General features: G+C 40.3%; 2 protein-coding genes across 9 annotated transcripts in view; both read right to left on the reverse strand.

Moving 5' to 3' along the window:
• TMEM217B (transmembrane protein 217B) overlaps window positions 1-15,769 on the reverse strand; it is a 39,773-nt gene that overhangs the window by 10,167 nt on the left and 13,837 nt on the right. The gene's annotated exons all lie outside the window — the stretch shown is intronic.
• Window positions 1,229-15,769, reverse strand: part of TMEM217 (transmembrane protein 217) — a 28,384-nt gene continuing 13,843 nt past the window's right edge. For 2 of the 3 annotated variants that reach the window (XM_005603864.4, XM_070244499.1), the window contains exons 2-3: window positions 3,489-3,586; window positions 1,235-2,102 (exon numbers count right to left, since the gene is read on the reverse strand). In XM_005603864.4, coding sequence (XP_005603921.1) covers window positions 1,513-2,091 — 579 coding nt within the window. In that variant the 5' untranslated portion in view covers window positions 2,092-2,102; window positions 3,489-3,586 and the 3' untranslated portion in view covers window positions 1,235-1,512. Of the gene's footprint in view, window positions 2,103-3,488; window positions 3,587-15,769 lie in introns of all 3 variants that reach the window. The other variant, XM_014734390.3, reaches the window with a different exon arrangement.

The raw sequence follows: 15,769 nt of genomic DNA on the forward strand, positions 1-15,769 counted from the left end.
AAAAAAAAACCCAAAAAACAAAAAACCCTAATTTTTAAAAATGGGCAAAAGATTTGAACACTTTACCAAAAAAGATATAAGCATGCTAAATAAGCACATGAAAAGATGTTCAACATCATTTGTCATTAGAGAAATGCGAGTTAAAAACCACAATGAGATACCACCATATACCCACTAGAATGGCTAACATGAAAAACTTATTATCCATATTAAGTGCTGGCAAGGATGTGGAGGAACTGGAATTCTCATACACTGCCAGTGGGAATATAAAATGGTACAGCCACTCTAGAAAAAAGTTTGTCAGTTTCTTAAAAAGTTAAAATGGTATTTATCCAGGATGAATGAATTCATAAGTCCATACTAAGTCTTGTATACAAATGTTTATAGCATTCTTATTCATAATTGCCCCAAACTGCAAAACACCAGATGTCCTTCAATGGGCAAATGGATAAACAGACCGTGGTACGTTCATGCCATGGCATCCTACTCAGCAATGAAGAATGAACTCTCAATCTACGTAGTGACATGGATGAGTCTTAAAAGCATAGGCTGAGTGAAAGAAGTCAGACAGAAAAAGAGTATGTACTGTATGATTCCATTTATATAAAATTCTAGAATTTGAAAACTAATATATAGTGACAGCAAATCAGCGCCTTATGATGGTGGGGGGTTGTGTGTGCAGGAAGGGGCAGGAAGCAAAGAGTAGGAGGAAACTTGAGGATGATACATATGTTCACAAATTCAATTGTGGTGATAGTTTCACTGGGATATACTTATGTCAAAACTTATCAAATTATATACTTTAAACATGTGCAGCTTATTGTATATCAGTTATACCTCAAGAGAGCTATTAAATAAATAAACATTTAACATAATGTCTAATGTTTGAAAGAAATTTGCTCAGGTTTTTTTTCTATTCTGGCTTAAACTGCTTCTGACAGTTTCTGTACCTGAACACAAAGTGAAGCTTGTTGATCTGTGATAATGTGTAATCTTGTGCTGTCTTACATGTTTGGCTAATTGATTCATAAACAGTGATTTAGTTTCTCCCATTAAACTGAAAAATCCCCCAGGTCAGGCCTCAGATCTTATACTTTTCTGCATCCTCTTAGTGTCCAGCACAGCGACAGACCAGAAAAGTTTAACAAACACCTTTTGATTCGCCGAGTGCTTTGCGTGGTCCTTGACAAATTTGGGCAAGGGAGGACTCAAGAAAGAAAATAAAGAATGATTTTTCTCTATTTTTATTTTTTTTTTACATATCTGAAACATAGCATAGAGGACACGGGAAGGAAAACCATAGCACAAAGCCACCCCAGGTCACCAACAGTATCCTTTGTGTTACAGCAATCTTTGTGCTAAATAACAAGGTGCCTTAACTAAGCACCCTCAGTGAGCAGGATGTTCCAGTTGTGATTATAATCATATTTCTTGTCACATTCCTCCCAAAGGAATAGAACCACCATGAGAACCTGGGAGCTCTGCCTCTCAGGGGAGAGAAAAGGGCCAACACTATTCATTATAGTGGCGGGTGAAGTTGATTATCTTTGATCTCTGCTGTGGGAACTCTCCGCTGCCTGCAGAAATACGTCTCTTGTAGGAAATTATATTGCCCTGGCTTTGACTTTTGTAGATTATGTGGGCATAGGTGATGACAAAGAACAACCAGAAACAATGCATGAATACACGGGACACCAAGCCAAACCAACGTATGAATCTGACCTCTGCAATGCTAGAGTCATTGTCAGTGAAGAATTGTATTACAATGCTTGCAATTTCATAGAAAAGAATCCAGATGGCGTAGATCACCAAGCCTCTGTACATCTGGGCATATATGGAGTACAGGAGCAAGCAACTGACCATGATGGTGATGGAAGATAGGAAGAAGACAATATTGAAACTCCAGCAGATGATGAACTGATTTATCAGCATAATGTTACTCTTGGGCCGTGTGTTAATCTCAGTGCAATTGCTGCTCCTTAAGTGCTTCTGTTCGAAGATGAGGTACATGTCGGTGGCCACGATGGTAAAGACCCCTGATAACACGGTGCCCATTTTGGCAGTCATCCCCCACCAGTGCTGCTGTCTCATGCTGAGAACTCCTGTGAATACAAACAGTATGAGGGAGAATTCTAGTTCCTGCCAATGTCTTAAATTACCAGGGTTTCTGCCTCCTTCCCCAAACTCACCCTGGAGAAACAACAGAGAGAGAGATGGAAACCAGGAAATAAGAGCTTTGGGAAGACTGTTTAAAATTGATTGGGAGTGTGAGTGGGGAGGAGGGAGAATGCAGTCTGGGGCTGGTGGCGGTGAGCAGATAAATTAGACAACTGGTTCTCAGCCCTGGCTCCACATTAGAATCACGCATGCCCAATCCCTATGCTAGACCAATCAGAACATTCTCTGGGTGGGACTCAGACATCAGTATTTTTCAAAACTTTCTAGTGATTTTTATATGTAGCTGGGGTTAGAAAACACCAAGTAGAAAATGTAGTTTAAATTATGCTCTTATCTTTCTTAGCATTGCCCTGGGCAACCATTGCTGCCCCCGATGGGGAAAATGGGCTGCACTTTGTCAGATCTTGAGTGCAGGTGTCTTAGGAGAAAAGTCAGGGCAGGACAATAGCCCTGCTGGGGTGAGGAGTTGATGAAAACTGTTGGTGTGCACCAACTGGCTTTGAGTAATCACTCTACCACCACATATCAAAACTTAAGGAATACAATGAAAGGGGTGCTTTAAAAGAAATTTAGAGGCTTTGGATAGCATAGCCTTATGATAGAAAAGAAAAGGCAATAATGAGCTAAGTGTTCAACTCAAGAAGTTAGGGGGGAAAACCCATCAATAAGAACAACAGAAAATAGGAGGAAAAAACTAAATAGAAGAGCAGAAATCAATGAGAAGGAAATAAAGAAAGTAGAGGGACTTCTGATTGGTTAAGTTATTGGGGCCAACTTGCCACTAAAAACAACTAAAATGCTGTATAAAACAGTTTTAAAATAGTCTCAGCAGCACAGAAGTGCTGACAAGGTAGGAGGTAGAAGGCCAAAGTCTATTGGAGTTCAGGAACTGCAACAGGTACGCAAGCATGGAAGTCAGTTTTGTTCTGAGGGTATTTGTCAATCTAGGCAAACTTGAATTTCATTACGAGAGCTCTGCAGGGTAAGGAATAATAAAATCAAACCTCAGGGGCCACCCAGGTGGGGAGTTTATGACAAGGCCTTCCCTATATTAGCTGTAGCTCCCCAAAGAGCTATGATTAGAGTAAAAGTGAACCCGAAGTAAATCTCACCTTTGTCCCAAGAGATTCCAGGGAAAGTTAACTTAGTACTACGCTGAACACATGGGGAGAAAACTCTCCCTGAGGCATTGTAATCATAGCTGGCTTTTTTGTGGATTTGTAGCCTAAATTACATGAAGTATTCAAAAAAAACTCTTAAGTCATAAATCTAGGTGAAAGTAGTCTTAAACTGAAAGTGTCTCTAAGTACCTGGCAGACCTTAGATCCTCAGATCCTCTCTGGAGGAATGCCTCTTGGTGCTGGTCCTCAGAGAATCTCCATCAGTAATTTTTCAGGGACAATGACTACTACATGGTAAAAAATAACCGAACACATGAGAAACAAGGCACGGTATGTGAGAACCAGCAGAAATAAGAGACAGCAGAAATAGAACTGCGAAAATACCAGATTAGGAAACAGTTATGATTACTACATTTTTTTGCATTATTTTTTAATTGTGGTAAAATACAAAATAACATAAAATTTACCATCTTAACCATTTTTAAGTGTACAGTTCAATACTTTTAACTATATTTACTGTTGTATGGTCAATCTCCAGAAATTTTCACCTTACAAAACTGAAACTCTATACCCTTTAAACAAAAACTCCTTATTCCCCCTTCACCCCAACCTCTAGCAACCACCATTCCATTTTCTGTTTCTATGAATTTTACTATGCTGGATATGATATATATCTGGATATGATATATCCAACATAGTAAAGTGGAATCATACAGTATTTGTCTATTTGTAACTGGCTAATTTCATTTAACACAATGTCCTCAAGGTTCATCCATTCTATAGCATGTGTCAGAATTTCCTTAATTACTACATTTAAATAAATAAAATATAATATTGAAAATATGTGTATAAATAGGAAACCATAGAAAATAACCTAGCAGATTTGAGAGAACCAAACAGAATTTCTAGAGATGAAAAACTCAATACCTGAAATTTAAAATTCAGTGGGCATATTTGGTAAGATTGGACACAGATGAAACGATAATTAGTTAACCAGAACATAAGTCAGGAGAAATTATCCAGAATGTAGCAGAGATAAAAGATGGAAAATGTGGATAAGAAGAGACATCAAATATCTAATAAAATGTCCTGATTCAGAGAGAGAGTGAGAAGGAAGGAGAGAGCAGAGAAAATAGGGTGGCGTATTTGAAGAGATAATAGCTAAGGATTTGCACAACAGAAGAAAAACACCACCCACAGATTCAGGAAACCTAACTGATCATTAGCAGGATAAATAAAAGGAAATCCACACCTGGACATATGGTACGTAAGCTGTCGTACACCAAATACTGACAGAAAATCTCCAAAGCAGCTGAAGCTCCTTTTATTCACAAGAGCACAGTTAGGCTTCTAAAGGAAATCAAAATCCAGTAGAACTACAAATTTGCTGAAAGAAAATAGCTGCCAACCTAGGATTCTATAGTCAGCTAATATATTTCTCAAGATCGAGAGCACGCAGTATGGTAACCTTTTTATAAAATTCAAAAACAACTAAAATTAAATAATATATTGTTTGGCCTACATATACATATGGATAAAATTTTGTTTAAGACATAAGGGAATAATAAACACAAAATTTGGGATAGTGGTTACCCCTGAAGTACAGGGGTTCAAGGATAAGGAAAAGGCATATAAATAAATGTGTATCATGGTTAATCTTCTATTTCTTGGGTTGAATGAGGGCAGTCAGAAGTGCTCAATACAGTATAAAAAACAAACAAATTAGTAAACAAAAGTGGGCCAAGCATTGTATTAATAATAACTGTTTTCTATGACATAAGATTATGAGTAATCCAATTTGGTACACCTGAGTTCCCTAAGGAAAAACTAGGGTAGAAAAAGACGTGTAATCTAGTCTCACACCAAAGGTCCCTGTGGCATAATTGGCCCTGCACTGTTCACCACTCCCAGCCACCTGAAACATACAGCAGACTTCCACTTTCTATTCCTAAAAAATCTCATACAATTTTTGGGTTCCCACTGGTCTATCTACAGCAAAGACTTTTAATTGTCCCCCAACATCCATTTCTCTCTTCTTACTTTTCATTTTAGCTAGATACATGGCCACTAGGCTAATGACTACATTTCCCAGCTTCCCTTGCAGCTTTATACGGCCAGGTGACCACTGGAATGTGAGTGGAAGTGATGTGTGCCACTTTACAGTCTTGCTCGTAAAAAGATTAGGAGGGTTCTCACCTTCTCCTTTTCCTGCTTCCTGATTCTTGGCCGTGATCAGAACTGATCTTTGACCCAGACTTGGAGGCCCTTATTGAACGTGGTAAACGCCCTATCAGCTATGGATCACTGTTACTTGAGAGAAATAAACTATCCAAAATAAGTCATTGCCTTTGGGGTTTTTTTTTGTTACAATAACTTAGCCTGTACCGTAATATATCTAAACTTCACTACATGGAAGCTAAGCCCAGTGAGGACTAGCGATCCACTGGGATCTAGCACCTCTCTTGACTTTGCTCTTTTGAAGAAACCAGCAGGTTCTCCCTGTCTATATGTTTGTCTCACTGAGTCTGTGGTTCTAATCACCATCTCCTTACAAAGAGATGATTCCTTTTAATCCCAGGGTCACTATCGTCTTTCCAATTAATTTGGTAATAAATCACGTACTGTCTTGTGACATCTTTTATATTGTTTTAAATTGCTATTTAAATATTTTATACTAATAATAATCATCCTAAGGGCTACTAATGAGGACAGGAGAGTTTGAGAAGTTAATTAATTTTGCCTAAGCCTGTATACCTGGTCAGTGGCAAAATCCGGATTTGAACTCCTATCTGTCTGACTCCAAAACCAATCTTAACACTCAACCCCCTTGTGCCTTGTCTGCCTCAGACATTTGTCAGCTCAGGGAGCCCAGAAACTCTATCCATCCCACAGTTCCTAACAGAGGGCCTCCGCCAGAGGAGGGCCTTGATTAGAGCAGACCCTTGAGAAATCTGGCAATTCTTCCCCCACTGTCTCTCATCTTAGTCATCTGTTCTCAGTATTCTCAGGGCCATTACGTTCCTCTCTCCTTTTTCTCCCAGCTTCTCTCCTTTCTTTCCTTTTCCTCCCTGTCTTCTTCCCTCCTACTCAGTGAAACCTCTAAGTGTATACTCTTGATTGGCCCAAGAGGAGGCAATGGTCTTTAACCTGGGAAAGAAGAACAGATTAGGAAATACAGGGAGCAAAAAATCACAACATGGCTCTCAAACATGTTTTGTTTGAACAGCACAGTCTTTTAAAGGAATTTGAATTAAAATGCTTTCAGGTAACGTGGATACCGTTCTGTTGCTACAGTCTCCACCACTCCCTATTATCTTTATGCCCCAACCTCATCCATTTATTTTCCTTGCCTGGCCCCGGAAGGCCATGAGGTTTGAGACTCTTGTTTTAGAAGTCTCTTTATCGCACTTGATAAAGCAGATGTGACATTTTCTATAACATAAAAACATTATTATTAATAGTTTTTCTACATTCTTATTTGTGATTTTTAAAATCTTAGTATTGGCTTTTTTTTTTTCTATGGGATTATATCTCTCTCAAGTTGTATGCTAAGTCAATAAAAAATTATGCTTTAATTTTTCAAATTAAAATATTTTCTTTTTGGGAATATACCAGTCAATGAAATGAGATAATAATAATATCGATATTAAACATTTACTAAAACTTACTTTGTTCCAGGCACTGTGTTAAGAGTTTCACAACAATCTTATAAGTATAGCTGAATTGTATATATTTGTTTCCTTGTTGACAGTGTGTGTGTGTGGGGGGGTGCATTTGTACTGTTTATGCATTCAGACCCACAGATGTTGATTTTTACTTGTCAGGAGAGGAATTGTTCACAGTTACTGACAACATTTCAGAGTTTAGCTCCAACTTGCCCTAAACGGTCAGTCCCTGACACTGGGAGGTGATTCTGCTAACTTTCTGGTGCTTCAACAGGACTTTGAAGAAGCCCTGATTCATTTCCCAAGTAACCTCCAATTTTACTAGTAACTTTATCTGATTCTTTTTTTTTTTTAAAGATTTTATTTTTCCTTTTTCTCCCCAAAGCCCCTTGGTACATAGTTGTATCTTTTTAGCTGTGGGTCCTTCTAGTTGTGGCATGTGGGATGCCACCTCAGCATGGCTTGATGAGCGTTGCCACGTCCGCACCCAGGATCCAAACCCTGGGCCACCGAAGCGGAGCATGTGCACTTAACCACTCGTCCACGGGGCTGTCCGCTATCTGATTCATTTTATTATTTGGCTCATTCTAAGTTAAAAGCACCTGTGGATTTAATTTCTAGTACTTTTCCTTAATCTGGTAACTCTTCCGTTGGTTGTTAATTTGTTTTCTATTGCTGCTGTAACAAATTACCACAAAATTAGTTGCTTAAAACAACACAAATTTATTCTCTCACAGTTCTGTAGTTCAGAAGGCCTGGGTGCCTCAAGACTCATCTGGTTTCTCTGCTTAGGTTTCACATGGCAGACATCGAGGCATCATTGGCTGGATGGGTTCTTATCGGAAGACTCTGGGGAAGACCACGCTTCCAGATTCCTTCAGGGTATTGGCCAAATTCGGTTCCTCGCAGTTGTGGGCCTGAGGTCCCCATTTCCTTGCTGGATGTTAGCCGAGAGCCACCCTTTGCTCCTAGAGGCCTCCCTCTGGTCCTTGCCCCGGGATCACAGAGCCAACAACGGTGCACCAAATCCCTCCCATGCCTAGAATCTCTCGGACTCCTTCTGCTGCGCCTCTTCTGCCTCGAGCTGGAGAAAGTTTTCTTTTACCGGCTCGTGTGATTAGCTTAGGCCCACCCAGATAATCCAGGAAAATCTCTTTCTCTTTAGATCCTTTATCTTAATTACATCTGCACAGTCCCTTTTGCTATCTTCACAGGTGTGATCCGGGGGCAAAGGTCATAGGGACTGTTATAGGCCGAATTATGTCCCCCTTCCCCCCCAGTTTATATGTTGAAATCCTAAACCCCAGTACCTTGTGACTGTAGTTGGAGATAGGGTCTTTATAGAGCTAATTAACAGGAGGTTATTAGCGTGGGCCGTAATCCAATATGACTGGTGTCCTTATAAACAGAGGAGATTAGACACAGACATACACAGAGGGGAGACCATGTGAAGACACAGGGAGATGGCCATCTACAAACCAAGAAGAGAGATCTCAGAAGAAATCAACCCTGCTGACCCTTTGATCTCGGACTTCTAGCCTCCAGAATTGCGAGAAAATTAATTCCTATCGTTTAAGCCACTTAGTCTGTGGTACTTTGTTACAGCCGCCCTAGAAAACTAATGAAACGGCCGAAATTTTGCTACCACAGTGAAAAAGGGATCTTGAATTCTTCTTGGGATCTGGGTAAAATGTGTTTGTACAATTGGGCTGTTTTCTTACAAAAATTAAATCTTGTTTTTTTTTTTTAAGATTGGCCCCTGAGCTGACATCTGTTGCCAATCTTTCCTTTGGTTTCCTTTTATCTTCCTCTTCTTTTTCTCCCCAAAGCCCCCCAGTACATAGTTTTATATTGTAGTTGTGGTCCTGCTGGTTGTGCTATGTGGGACGCCGCCTCAGCGTGGCCTGGCGAGCGGTGCCATGTCCGCGCCCAGGATCTGAACCGGCGAAATCCTGGGCCGGCGAAGCAGAGCGCGCAAACTTAACCACTAGGCTTCGGGGCCGGCCCCAAATCAATTTTTTTAAAAAGTATTTTAACAATGAGTTTTCTTTGCAATGAAAATAGCATGACAATACAAAGTTTCGTTTTTCTTAAAGTTAGGCTGTGGGATTAAACCAAATCATTCAAGAACCTACTTAAATCACCGTCAGTAAACTCCCTTTAATGTTTAAGTCAACAGAGCTCATGCTCTCCTGGTGTTCTATCTTTAATACATGCTTTTTCCAACTTAGAGAGAAATGTTTTCAGGAGGTAAGGGGTGCTGTGTCCTGCATTTTCCTACCATTTCCAGACCATTATTCCTCTTCAAACTCCTGCTTTCTAGGTCTACCTGACAGTCGAGCTAAAAAAAATGATAGACTCTCAGTCCCACGCCCAGACCTGCTGAAGTCAGAATCTCTGCAGGTGACTGAGACAGAAATCCCAGCCTTGCATGAGCCTATCTGTCTGCCTTCTTCATGCCTGAACTGGGCAGCTGAATAAAGCTGAAGGAAAAGTCACCATACAAGGTATTTTCTATCTTGCTTTTGTAAGTCTTTTTTGGGAGGCCGGGGGCAGTGAAATGGAATTTATTCTTGACTCTGGTAGTATAGTTCATTACCAGGTACAAAAAGATATCTTGTTCCAAAAAATAGAATTTTCCAAAATTGATGCAAATAGAATTAGAGATCACAAACAACACGTGAAATAGCAAAAGTCAGAAGAACTCTCCACCAAAAGGCTCCTGTCCATAATGGATTTTCTACATACCGTTTCCACACCTCCAAGGATAGTCTAGACCAAGGGTCCTATGAGATAGCTTTGTACCACTATTAATTCATGGTCATCAATTTCAACTGGGCCTTCAACACTGGTGGGAAATCCTACTACACTTCTCTGGCTAACTTCCTCTCCTGTTCTCTACAACAACTGTTCTAAACCTTCTGCCCCCAGATCCACAGATCCCATTTCTACATACCTCCACTTACTCTGTTAGAATAAAGTGTCTTTCTCTCTCTACCATTATCTGAGTCCCAGAGCCCATGCTCCTGCCCTGTCTGGAACCTTTCATTCATCGCTTCAGTTGACTACTCCTTATCTCTTCAAGAATCTTCTCTTGGCTTCTGACAGCAAATTTGCCCTGCTTTTCTCCCACTTCTCTGGAAATTCCTTTTAAAACTCCTTTACTGACTTCCTTCTCCTTATTCTTAAATGTTAGCCTTCCTCAGAGCACAAACCAAGGCCCTCTTCTCACTTTATATTCTCTCCCTAGGTAACTTCACTCATTCCCCTGGTTCACTTGCCATCTATATGTTGAGGACTCCTAAATTCACTCAAGTCTTCTATTTGGAGATTCAAACCTGTCTATTCAACTATCCTCCTCCATCTGGGAACTCTCTTTAGACTACTCAAACTCAACATGCCCCAAACTGAGCTCACAATGTCTCCCATCCCTAACCCCACCTCCTGCTACTCCACTGTTTCTTATTTCAGCAGATGATATCAGCATCCATATACCCATTTCCCCACGTCCCTCCCTCTCTCTCATCCTCTCATCCAAAAACACTCAATAAGTTCCATCTCCTCTCCCTCTCACATATCTTTTGAATCGGTCATTGTTCTTCCCATCACCACTGCCACCACCATAGTCCAATCACCGTCATGTCTCCTCTGGGCTACTGCAACTAACACTACTCGTGAAGCTGTGTGTTGATATAGCCACAAATGATGATACAACCATGCTGGGAGTTTGGGAGGAACGGCAGCGGGTATATGTGTAGGGGACAAGAAGGCCTCATTTATTATGAAGGGAAGTTAGTAGAAAATGTCTAAAAATGATTAATCAAGAAATATCAGTGTAAGTGTATAATTTAGAAATAAAGAGGTAAATAGGAGGGGAAATAGAAGAACTGAAAGTGGTTGCCTGTGGGAAGGCTGCCTAGGGGTGGGAGAGGAGGGCGGAGGACTACTACTTTTATTATAAGCCTTCAGGTATTATTACTACACTTATACATGCAATTTTAATAAAGATGTATGAAAATATAATTATTTCATGAGCTTCTAATAAATCTAGATCATTAAATGAATCCCATTGGCTTTCTTATGCTGATATAGCTTTCTTTAGTACAATATCTTTAGCCTTGGAAATGGTTAAAGCTGGTATTGTGGAAAGGACAGCTGGATAACTCTGTCGTAGTCTAAATCAAGAGCTAAAAATGTTATCATGGGGGCCAGCCCCTTGGTCTAGTGGTTAAGTTCAGCACATTCCGCTTCAGTGGCCTGGGATCAATTCCTGGGTGCTGACCTACACCACTGTCAGGGGCCATGCTGTGGTGGTGACCTACATACAAAATGGAGGAAGACTGGCAACAGATGTTAATTCAGCGCAAATCTTCCTCAAGCAAAAAGAGGAAGATTGGCAACAGATGTTAGCTCAGGGCAAATCTTCCTCAACAACAACAAAAAATGTTATCTTGAAAAGTAGTTGGTGATAGTGCAAAGTCTTTTTTGTTTATGTAATTTTCTGAAAATAATACATTATTTCAAATACTACAAACTAGAAGTGATTCTGATACCATCTTTGAATAATTACATTTTAAATTGTTTTAAATTAAATATGTCTCTATGTAGATTTTTGAATATACTAGAAAAATAATAAAAATTATTACTACAACAAAATATTGTAAAAGAAAGAGTAGGGGCCGACCCCGTGGCCGAGTGGTTAAGTTCACGCACTCTGCTGCGGCGGCCCAGTGTTTCGTCGATTCGAATCCTGGGCGAGGACATGGCACTGCTCATCAAGCCACGCTGAGGTGGCATCCCACATGCCACAACTAGAAGGACCCACAACTAAGAATATACAACTATGTACCAGGGGGCTTTGGGAAGAAAAAGGAAAAAAAAGAAAAGAAAAGAAAGAGTTGATTTTTATCCTTCCACTTCATTTTAACATCATCCTTTTTGAACTCAATAAAAGTGCGTAATGTTTATTTTAAAATATTCTTGGTTTCTTAGGCCCTGAACTAAGCTTTTATCTTACTTGGGCAGGTCTCATTTGACAATCTGCAGATCAGTCTGGTCCTTTCTGAGTGGGCTATATTTAGGGCACTGGCATGTGTATCTTCTGGAAGCACTGCCCTCTGGGGTTCAATCCCAGGGTTGGGGGAGTGAGTTAATTAGTCATGTTCTGAACCATCAAGGGTATCCAGAAAATGCAAGGGAAGAAATAGATTACAGACAATTGTAAGGGAGCCATCAAGGTTAAGAACAGCAAATCTTCAAGTCAAATGGCCAGAGTTCAAATATTGACTTCCTCACTCACTGTGTACTTATCACCTCCAGGCCTCAGCTTCCACATCTTTAAATTGGGTGTATCGATTACTATTTTGTACCAATTTGGCTAGTTTGCATAACAAATGACCCCAAAACTTAGTAGCGTAATACAACCATTTATTATGCACATGAATTCTGTGGGTGAGAACTCTGGACACAATACAAGGGGTTAGCTTAACACTGTGCATGATGAGAAATTTGGACAGGGTACGTCCAGGATGACTTGTCCACTCACGAATTCTGGGGGCCTCTGCTGGAAGACTCGTTCACTCACATGCTGGCAGTTGCTGCTGGCTGTCAGCTGGGGGCCTCAGTTCTTCTCCATAGTAGACTTTCCATGTACTCTCTCTCTCTGTGGGCTCATCTGGCTCCTTCACAGCCTGTTGAGTGGCTTCCCCAGAGCGAGTGTTCCAAAAAGAGTGAGCCAGTGGAAGCTGTACCACCTTTTCTTGACTTAGCCTCAGAAGTCCCATAGCATCTCTTCTACTGCACTCTATTTTTTAGAGTCACCAAGCCCAGCCCATATTCAAGGGGAGGGGAATTAGAGTCTACCTTTTATGGGAGGAGTGTTAAAGAATTTGCCAAGGTACAGGGGATTCTGGTTATCCCAGTGGTCATGATCCAAGTTCCCACACTTGCTAGCTTGCCCAGGGAAGCAAAAGTGCTCCTAACAGGGAACACTCACCAATGAACCGACATTCCCCACTGCTCCCCACCCCCAACATTCCTCATGACTGAAACTAAAGGCTGTCTGTGTGCCCATCAGATCAAAGTCTTTATGGGGCAGCCTCCCTCTGGTAGCCCAAAGTAAGTAACTGACAACACAAGGCAAATCATTTGCAAAGCATGATTGCAAGTATTACAGAAGAGGCAGGATCTCATGCAGCCATTAAAAAGGATGTAGAAAAACTGCTCAAATCACACGCAGCTATTGCAAATATGGACGTGACAGAGGTAGGCCAGTTAACAAGCAGAAAAGAGAGATTCAGTAATAATGGAATAGGTACCTCAACAAAGAATGGTTTGAGGATGAATCAGCTGCTCCATATACGCACAATGGGACGTTAAATGGTTGTCAAAATGAATGATTGTAGCAACACACAACAACATGTATGAATCTTAGCAATGTAACCGTAAGTGAAAACAGTACCAAAAGAAGATAAACAGTTAACAGTAACTATAGATATATATTATACACACACAGATACACACGCACTTTTTAGGACTATATACAGATGCTATAAAACTACAAAACTGCATAAGGAAACAATATAAGGAGAGCAAAGGAATGATGACCTTGGGCTTCTAGCTGATGATCACCTCAGGCCAGGGGAGGGAGTGGGGTGGGTTGGGTGGACCACACAGTCAAGTCCAAATTCCTAACAAGATCCTAATTTTATTTTGGGTGGAGGATTTGAGGGTACCTATTATAGTACTAAAAATAACACTTAAAAAGCAAATAAAAGAGAGTCATGAATGGACCAATGAGGAATATATCATGCACCAAGGATTATGATAAATCTAATTGTGAGCAGATGAGGTATAATAAAAAATACTAAAATAAAACAAGGATAATAACAGCATTTGCCTCATAAAGTTGCTGTGAAGATTAAATGAGTTAACATATTTAAAACACTCACAACAATGTCTGGATTATAGTAAGCACTATACTGTGTATTTTTGCTGTCATTGTTTTTACTATATGCCAAGGAGTAACTACTATTTATTATGCATGTAAAACTACTGTTTTTTAAGCTATGTTCCAACAGACGCCATTAGCTTCCTTCCCAATGCTCATTTCCTCCTTCTTTGCTAACAGAAGTCTGCTTTTCTTCAGGATAGCAGTGAACCTAGACTCAGGCAAAATGTCTGCTTTGCCAGATATTTGCTTGTATCAAGGGTGTCCACAGGACACAGTTCTAGCAAATGATATACAAGCAGAAATCTGCTGGGGATGTCCTAAAGACTTTTACTTTTCCTGCTAAAAGAAGATGATGTGGCTGGCATCAGGCTACCTCTTCCTTCTTAACTTGAATGTGGTCTGATGCCTAGAGCCTCAGCAGCTATTTTGTTACTGTGAGGCAACAGGTATGAAAACAAAAGCAAATATGCCAAGAACGTCAATAAGGAAAGAGAAAGTCTTCCTGTACTTTATTCATTACTCCTGAAGTTGAGTATTCTTGTCAGTATTGATATGTGATTTAAAAATCTATGTCTAAGTAAGTCTAAAAAATTATTATAAGCAGAAAACAAATTCAAGGTTGAGAAAGCATTGAGCATAATTTAATTAACAGGATCTTCTTCTCAGTGGTACCTGGAATAATGGCACACCTTGCAGTTGATGGCATCTTAGATTAAATCAATTATGGGAAGAACTTTATATTTTCAGTTCCTTTCACAATTTGACGTGGGATCCCAGAAGAACATGTTGCTGCCAGCTCCTTTCAGCTGGATCTCTTACATTACAGGATTGGGGGAGGAAAGTAACAATGACAACGAGCATATTATAAGGCTTTACTGCCTACGGCAACTGTATCAGTTAGGAATACATTTGGCTGCAGGGAACTGATACTCAAACAACAGTAGTTTAAACAAATAGAGATTTCTTTTCTTTTCATAACAAAAAGTCTAGCATGCTCTCTGATGGGCATGTCTGGGTGGCTAACTAGAGGTAGGATAGAAAACTATTTGTTTTTTGATCCTTTAAGTATATGCCCATTTTTCCCCCTCGACTATTGTATTAGTCATCTATTGCTCTGCAACGAGTTACCTCAAACCTTAGAAGTTCATGGTAACAAATGTTTCTTATCTCACAGTTCCTGTGAGTCAGGCAACTGGGAGTGGCTTAGCTGGGTGGTTCTGGCTCAGTGTCTCATGTGGTTTGGGTCCAGCTATTAGCTGGGGCTGTGGTCATCTGAAGGCTCTACTAGGGGAGGAGAATCTGATTCAAGCTCACTCATGTGGTTGCTGGCAGGAAGCCTCAGTTTCTTGCTGGCTGTTGGCCAGAGACCTCAGTTCTTCACCTCGTGGGACTTTCTTTACACTCTCTGAGGGTTCTCACAACATGGTAGCTGGCTGGCTTCTCCCAGGGCAAGTGGTTCAACCACGAGAGACCAAAATGGAAGCTGCGTTACCTTTCATAACCTAATCTCAGGAGCGACATCCATCATTTCAGCTGCATTGGATTGGTCACATGTGCCAACACTGGAGGGGATGATGGGGAGGCGGCTACACAAGGGCGTAAATATCAGGAAGTAGGGATCATTGAGGGCCAGTTTGGTGGCTGGCTACCTGTTTTAGCCCATATTTGCCATCATTTGGTATAATTATTTTAAAATTATTCTCTATTTTGATTGATTCTTTCCATTTAACCTATGTAGTAGGTAAAATTTTATATTTTACTGTTTGCATATTATTGATTACTCCTAGGTTGAATATTTAAAAAGGATTTGTGAACCAGTTTTACTGCCTTTTTTACAAGTCATTTATGTCCTT

This window comes from Equus caballus, chromosome 20 (genome assembly GCF_041296265.1).
Source record: "Equus caballus isolate H_3958 breed thoroughbred chromosome 20, TB-T2T, whole genome shotgun sequence".
In the NCBI taxonomy this organism is placed as follows: Eukaryota; Metazoa; Chordata; class Mammalia; order Perissodactyla; family Equidae; genus Equus; species Equus caballus.